General features: G+C 52.4%; 1 protein-coding gene across 1 annotated transcript in view; it reads right to left on the bottom strand.

The window, feature by feature from the left end:
• Positions 1-7,717, bottom strand: part of SHC2 (SHC (Src homology 2 domain containing) transforming protein 2) — a 36,157-nt gene that overhangs the window by 10,829 nt on the left and 17,611 nt on the right. The window contains exons 6-7 of the mRNA XM_015411223.1: positions 5,104-5,155; positions 2,144-2,270 (exon numbers count right to left, since the gene is read on the bottom strand). Of these exons, the coding sequence (XP_015266709.1) occupies positions 2,144-2,270; positions 5,104-5,155 (179 nt within the window). The remainder of the gene's footprint in view (positions 1-2,143; positions 2,271-5,103; positions 5,156-7,717) is intronic.

Below are 7,717 nucleotides of genomic sequence, written 5' to 3' on the forward strand. Positions count from 1 at the left end.
AGAGGAGGAGGAGGAGGAGGAGGAGGAGGAGGAGGAGGAGATTGAATTTATACCCTGCCCTTCGCTCAGAGTGGCTTACAGCCTCCGTTCCCTCCCCCTCCCCACAACAGACACCCTGTGAGGTAGGTGGGGCTGAGAGAGCTCTCTCCAGAACTGCTCTTTCAAGAACAGCTCTGAGAGAACTGTGGCTTGCCCAGGGTTATCCAGCAGCTGCAAGTAGAGGAGTGGGGAATCAAACCCGGTTCTCCCAGATTAGAGTCCGCGCACTTAACCACTACACCAAACTGGCTCTCATACCCCAAGTTTGCATTTTCGGCCATCTCAGAGATATCCAAAATGATGCAAAACACTCCTGACATTTCGGGAGCAATGAAAATTGATCTCCTGGAATTTTAGGTGGGTTTCCTGTTCTCCAGAGGCGGCGGCAGCGGCAGTGAGGGAGGGAGTAGCACAGCCCTAACAGGTGGACTGCCGCAGTGAGTTTTTAAAAGTTAAAGAGGCCTAAAGGGCTGATGTGCTGCAGCCCAACCTGGGGCTCACTTCCCCCTCCCTCACTGCTGCTGCCTTGTGGGAAGATTTTGCAGGCGTGATTTCTTTAAGGGCATGATTTTCGGGAACTCAATCACTGTACCCCAAACAGATGACAAAAACCTTATGAAGCTCCCTTCCCCTGAAATGTCAGCATAACGAATATCACACCTTTTAAAAAAGAAATAAGTTAAAACAACATGTTTGAAGTGCACGCCTCTGCCAAAAAAAACACCGCTCCAGTTTGCAAGCCGAGGCAGAGGCAACAAGCTGGCGTGGGTGAAGCCAGGGACAGCCAGCCCTTGGGGAGCTGCTGCTGATCGCAGGAATCCAGCGCCCCAGCAGCTCTCAGCCACCCGCAGGCTGGGGTGCCCCGCTTACCTGCACGGCGGCCTTCTTGCTCAAGAGCCACCCACCCAGCCCTTGCTCGGCCCTCTGAGTATTCCAAGTGCTTTGGAAACCTAGAAAACTCTTAGGCCAGGGGTGCCCAACGTGACGCCCAAGGGCACTTGCCGACACATTTCCTGGAGCCTGTCAAGTGTTCTTAGGAAGTGGGCGGAGCCAGGTGGGGCTCCTGACCATCAGGACTTCTGATTGGCTGCTGGAGATCTGATTGGCTGTTCACGTTAAAATAACTTTGGGCGATTTCGCACTAGAGCTGCCTCGCAGCGCAGCCCCGTTTGCCCCGACACAAACATGTTAATTTCACACCTGAGGCTGCTGGGCTGCATTTGACCCGCGGCTTCGCCCGATTTCCTCCACAGTTTCGTGATCCTGGTTTTTAAGGATCACGAAACTGTGGAGGAAATCAGGCGAAGCTGCAAGTCAAAATGCAGCCTCGGGTGTGAAATTAACATGTTTGTGTCGGGGCAAACGGTGGCTACGCCGCGAGGCAACTCTAGTGCGAAATCGCCCTTTGTCTCGGCAACTGCTGCCACCACAGTGTGAGTTTTATTCTCTCGCACACTCCTGTTGCTCAAAGGTTTTTTTTTTAAACTTACCCCTCTTAGGCTTTCTTTGGCGGGGGGGGGGCTCTGCACCCTCTATTTTGAGGCTGCACCCACCATTTGATGTCAGAATTCCAAAGGTGCCCACACAAGCTGGAAAAGGTTAGAGACCCCTGGCCTAGGCTGAGGAAAGAAGGACGCAAAACCACGCCGTTTGCATCCCTGGCCAGATTCCAGGGGATGGAATTTAGGAACCCTAAGGGAAAGGGGCCACGGTGGTTCAGAGGTTAAGATACTGAGCTGCAAGCCTGAAGGTCTGTAGTTCGGCAGTTCAAGACCCAAGTGCCACGTGACAGAGTGAGCTCCCGTCTCTGGCCCTAGCTCCTGCCAACCCAGCAGTTCGAAAGCAAGAAATTGCAAGTAGATAAATAGGTACCGCTTCAGTGGGAAGGTAACAGCATTCCGTGCGCCTCAGCATTTAGTCATGCCAGCCATATGACCACGGAAACGTCTTCACACAGGGCTGGCTCTTTGGCTTGGAAATGGAGATGAGCACCGCCCCCTAGAGTCGAATTCGACTGGCTTTCAAGCAAGGGAAACCTTTACCTTTAAGGGAGGGGGAAGGATCCACTGTCCTGAAAAGGTTCTCTCATAGCACTGCTACCCACCTGTCCTGCGGCGCCACGCTCTTGGGGGGGCTATGGAGATATTGCTTGAAGCGGAGCTCGAAAGCCTGCCCCACGGTGTTGATGACGCTTTGGGCCAGCCCATCACAGCATTCCAAGATGTGGCATGCTTCAGGTTAAGGAGCAAGAGGGGAAGGAAGGAAGGAAGGAAGGAAGGAAGGAAGGAAGGAAGGAGAGAGTTACTCAAGTTACGCAACATGAGCCAGTCCAGAATGTTGGCTGGGTTCATGAAAGCAGGCTTTGGCAGATGTAGCTCGTCTGCCAGGTCAAGAATGGTGCACAAAAATTCATACCCAAGACTCAGTGAGATGCCTCTCTCCTCAAAATAAGAAGGGCCCTGCTGGATCCCATCTAATATTGCATAGAGGCCAGGAGGCTCCCACGTAGCTCTGCCCCGAGACCTCTCCCTGCTCAGCAGGCTGAGTCTATCAGCTGCTACTAGCAATGGTGACTAAGAGGAACCTCAATGTTCAAAGGCAGTCAGCCTCTGAATCCCAGAGCCAGAAGGCAGCATCAGGGGAAGGCCTCTATGCCCTGTTTGTTGGGCCCTCCAGAGGAACTGGTTGGCCACTGGGTAGGACAGGATGTTGGGCTAGAGGGATCCCTGGTCTGATCCAGCAGGTTGGGTTAGAGGGACCCCTGGTTTGATCCAGCAGGGCTCTTCTGATGTTCTTATGAAGGCCTTGTCCTCTATGGCCTGTTGTTGGCCGTCCAGAGGAACTGGTTGGCCACTGTGTGAGATGGGATGCTGGACTAGATGGACCATTGGTCTGATCCAGCAGGGCTCTTCTGATGTTCTTATGAAGGCCTCAGCCTCTGTGCCCTGTTGTTGGCCATCCAGAGGAACTGGTTGACTACTGTGTTAGGCAGGATGCTGGACTAGGTGGACCACTGGTCTGATCCAGCAGGGCTCCCCTGATGTTCTTATGAAGGCCTCAGCCACTCTGCCCTGTTGTTGGCCCTCCAGAGGAACTGGCTGGCCACCGTGTTAGGCAGGATGCTGGCCCAGATGGACCACTGGTCTGATCCAAGAGGGCATTTCTGATGTTCTTATGCTTCTCTCCAAGGTTGGAGAAGCAGATGTTGTGCATAGCATTCTTATGTATGTATTCAGAATATTTTACACCCCATTCTTCTCCTCAAAGGCTGGAGGATTCGAATCAATCCATGATTAAAAAAAAATGCTTTAAAAAGCAGACAAAGCCAAACAAGGTAAGAGAAACTAGATAGAAAAGAGAACTATCGTAAAATTCTGCTAGGCAGTTTCCAAAGCCCTCGTAAGCAATTCAGCCTTGGAAAACGGAATAGGGTCGGCGCTTTGCTGGCATTTTTGGAAGCCTGTCCCTCTGTGCGGGGGCCGCCACTGTAAAGGCCCATGTCCAGGTGGCAGAAGTTCTGACCTGTAGGGCTCTCTCTTCCTCACTCTCACCCCCCTCCCTTCTGCTAGTAGGGAATTGGGGCTAAGTGAGGAGGAGTCATGGGGTGTTCTTATAGCTGGGCGGTGTTTCTTAACAGGGGACTGTTTGGTGGTTTTAATGCCTCCATTACATGATTTGCTGGCTTCTGGAAGGCTGCCTTGAGCACCGCAGATGGTAAATAGGGCTGCCATCCTCCAGGTGGGACCTGGAGATCCCCAAAGATTCCAACTATTTCCAGTCAACAGAGACCAGCTCCCCTGGAGAAATGGCTGCTGCGTAGGGTGGACTCTGTGGCATCATACCCAGCCGAGGCCCTCCCTTCACCCGACTCTGCCCTCCCCAACTTATTTGGGAGCGACAGTCCGCTCCCAAATAGCCAGCAAATTTCCCCACCTGAAGTTGGCAACTCTGGGTAGAAAAGGCCAGATATCAGTGTTCCAAATTAAATAAATGAAAATAGCATTGCACTGTCTCTATTGTACATGCAACACATTTCAGCACAATTTCAGTTTTGAAAAAGCATGGCTGTTGAAAGGCCTAGAGTCCAGGGGCACTTTCAAGACTAACAACATCTGTGGCAGGACAGGAGTTTTTGTGAGTCACCGCTCACTTTTCCAGATAGGTCAAGGCGGGTGGCCGTGTTAGTCTGTCTAGAGCCAGAGTCCAGCAGCACCTTCAAGACTAACAACATCCAGGGCTATTTTTGGGCAGGAACGCACAGGAACAGAGTTCCGGCTGGCTCCCGAGATGGCCACGCCCAGCAGGAACTCATTTGCACAATAGGCCACACCCAACAGCAGGAACTCATTAGGATTGGCTACGTTAGGGGTGTGTGGCCTAACATGCAAAGGAGTTTCTGCTACAAAAAAAGGCCCTGGGTTTTGACCACAAACAAGGTAAACAGAAGAAGAAGCAAAAGGTGGGTGTGGCTGGATGACTACACTTCTGGCAACATGGGGGTGCGGCCAAATATGCTAATGAGCTGTGTTGTCGGGGGTGTGGCCTAACGTGGTTATGAGTTTCTGCTGTTGGGTGTGGTCTATTATGCTAATGAGTTCCTGCTGGACTTTTTCTACAAAAAGAGCCCTGACAACATCTGTGGCAGGACAGGAGTTTTTGTGAGTCACCGCTCACTTTTCCAGATAGGTCAAGGCGGGTGGCCGTGTTAGTCTGTCTGTAGCAGGAGAAAAGAGCAAGAGTCCAGGAGCACCTTCAGGGGCAGGGGAGGAGTTTTTGTGAGTCACCACTCACTTCTTCAGATACAGCTAGAATGTGAGTCCATCTGTCCTATATAGCTGTATCTGAAGAAGTGAGCGGTGACTCAGGAAAGCTCCTCCCCTGCCACAAACTTTGTTAGTCTTGAAGGTGCTCCTGGACTCTTGCTCTTTTCTATTGCTGCAGACAGACTAACACGGCCGTCCATCTTGTTGAAAGACCTGTTCTCCATGAAGGTGGCTAATTCTTCACACACCCATAGTCTTTTTTAAAAGCAGTGAGGTGGGCACAAAGGGGGGGGGGACTCACCTCTTTGGTTGATGGGGTCCTTTGCAACGTATGCCACGTAGTCAGTTGTGTCCTGGATAAGGAAGAAAGGGGAGGGTTGCTGTCGAAAAATGCCATCTCAGAGGAGCAAGAGTGATGGCTGAAAGCTGACCAGTCAGAAACCCTTGCATCGCTGGGAGAACCAGGTTTGATTCCCCACTCCTCCATTTACAGCTGCTGGATGACCTTGGGCAAGCCATAGTTCTGTCAGAGCTGTTCTCTCAAGGGCAGTTTGTGTCAGAGCTCTCTCAGCCCCACCCACCTCACAGGGTGTCTATTGTGGGGAGGGGAAGGGAAAGGAGTTTGTAAGCCGCTCTGAGACACCAAGTGAAAGGCGGGGTATAAATCCAATCTCTTCTTCTTGCTGGTTAAGAGGGTTTGCTCTTTTGCCTCAGCTTGCAAAGACCATTTTCTTAAAAGCAGTTGCAACGATTACGGAGTTACAAGTTTCTTGAGAGTGAAAATGAGTGATGCAATTTTGAGGGGAGATTGCAAGGAGAAGTTGCTGTGCCTTGTGGGACACAGCTGCATAACCAGATGCAAATACCTTTTAGCTGTGTAGCAGAAAACAGGATTTCATTTTGGCCAGGGTCACTAGTCTTTCAGGGGCTGAGAAAATCGGTACCTGCTGAAAATCCTTTTTTCCCCACTAATTCCCCCCTCTGCAAAAGCTGCCCTGCTCGTCTGTGGCTGCCAAAACAACAACGATTCTTGCATTCACCTTAAAGCCAAGGGATTTTTGGGCGACAACATTTCTGGGCCAGAACCCCACCAACAGGTGGATGGTGTGTTAATTCACTAATAGCCATCCCCCAAGGGCACAAACAAATGGGAGGGGCAGGATTTTTCCGAAGCCAGGCCTGAAAAAGAGGCACTGGCTCTGCTGAGCAAGGAAGCTAACTGGACCCAGTCCAGGGGTCATTTCGTAGAAAAAGAGGTGCAGGAGCTCATTAGCATAACTTATTTGCATATGCCACACCCCCTGACATCACCGGAAGTGTGTCAGAAGGCAACACCCACCGCTCAGGCCACCCACTCAAGCTCCACTGGACTGTTTTGGATTGCTAGCTATTGGGGGGGGGGACACGCAGATCTGCCCTCGCAGAGGAGGGAGAGCTTGTACTTGAAGGCGGGCCGGGGGGGGGGCTCTGCAACTTACCTGGCTGCTTCTTGCTCCTCATGGCCCGACTGAGGGCTGCTGGGAGCAGGGGGCGGGGCTTCTTGCATGTGCCTGCTCCCCGGGCTCCTTACTGCCGGAGCTCTGCTCGTGTGTGCTCCCGCAGGAAATGACCCCTGACCCAGTCAAAACACTAAAACCGATGGTATTGCTGTGCGGGCCATGCCCAAAAGAAGAGGAGGAGGAGGAGGAGGAGGAGACTGGATTTATGCCCTGCCCTTCACTACCCAGAGGAGTCTCAGAGCGGCTTACAAACTCCTTTCCCTTCCCCTCCCCTCAACAGACACCCTGTGGGGTAGGTGGGGCTGAGAGAGCTCTTGACAGAAATGGCTCTTTTTCAAGAACAGCTCTTATCAGAACTACGGCTTGCCCAAGGTCATCCAGCCAGGTGCAAGTGGAGGAGTGAGGAATCAAACCTGGTTCTCCCAGTTTAGAGTCCGCGCACTTAACCACTGCACCAAACTGGCTCCAAATTGGCAGTGCATGGGCAAAAGGGTATGTGACCTTGTAAGGGGGTGGGGGACGGACAGACAATTATTCTGTGTCACTCCTGTTCCTTGTTAGGCCCAAAGTTCTCCTCCAGAGAATCTTGGGCAGGTGCCATTTCTTACCCTTCCAGAACTGCACTCCAAACTTCACTTTCCTCTTCTACTCAGTTGCTAAGTACACAGGGGTCTTCTCCCACTTGCAGAAGTACCCATTTCCCTAACTACTCGGCCAGAGACATGCTTTCCCTGGAGGGATGGAAAGTGCATTCTGGGAAGCCGTCCAGCAAAAGCTCTTTCTGTGGCCACTTGACACAGCTCGGCTCTATCAGAACAGCTACCTGGAGGGTGCCTGCCAAAGCCCATCTGGCAGCTTCCAGAATGTCCTAACAGGACTCTTTTTGTAGCAGGAACTCCTTTGCATAGTAGCCAATCCTCCAAGAGCTTACAGTAGCCCCTGTAAGAAGAGCTCTGTACGCTCTTGGAGGATTGGCCACATTAGGGGTGTGTCGCCTAATATGCAAAGGAGTTCCTGCTACAAAAAGAGCCCTGGATTGCCCAACCCAGTTTTGCAGCTACCTGGTGGTGATGGAAAATGCCATCGAGTCACAGCTTACTTACAGCAATCCCACAGGGTTTCCAAGGCAAGAGACGTTTCAGAGGTGGTTTTGCCCTTGCCTGTCTCTACATAGCATCCTGGGGCTTCCTTGGTGGTCGCCCGTCCAAGGGCTAACCAGGGCCAGCCCTGTTAGGGTTGCCAAGTCTGGCAAACTTACCTGCGGGGGAGGCTCTGGCGAGTCCGGGAGCAGGCTCTGTATGCGCGCGCTTTGCACGTGCCGCCGCCACGTCACCAGAAGTGACGTGCAACGTTGCTGACGTTGGAGGCGTGGCCGAGCTCCTCGGGGGGGGGGGAACCATATGGTTTCCCCCCCCG

This window comes from Gekko japonicus, unplaced genomic scaffold (assembly GCF_001447785.1).
Source record: "Gekko japonicus isolate JY-2015 unplaced genomic scaffold, Gekko_japonicus_V1.1 scaffold1187, whole genome shotgun sequence".
In the NCBI taxonomy this organism is placed as follows: domain Eukaryota; kingdom Metazoa; phylum Chordata; class Lepidosauria; order Squamata; family Gekkonidae; genus Gekko; species Gekko japonicus.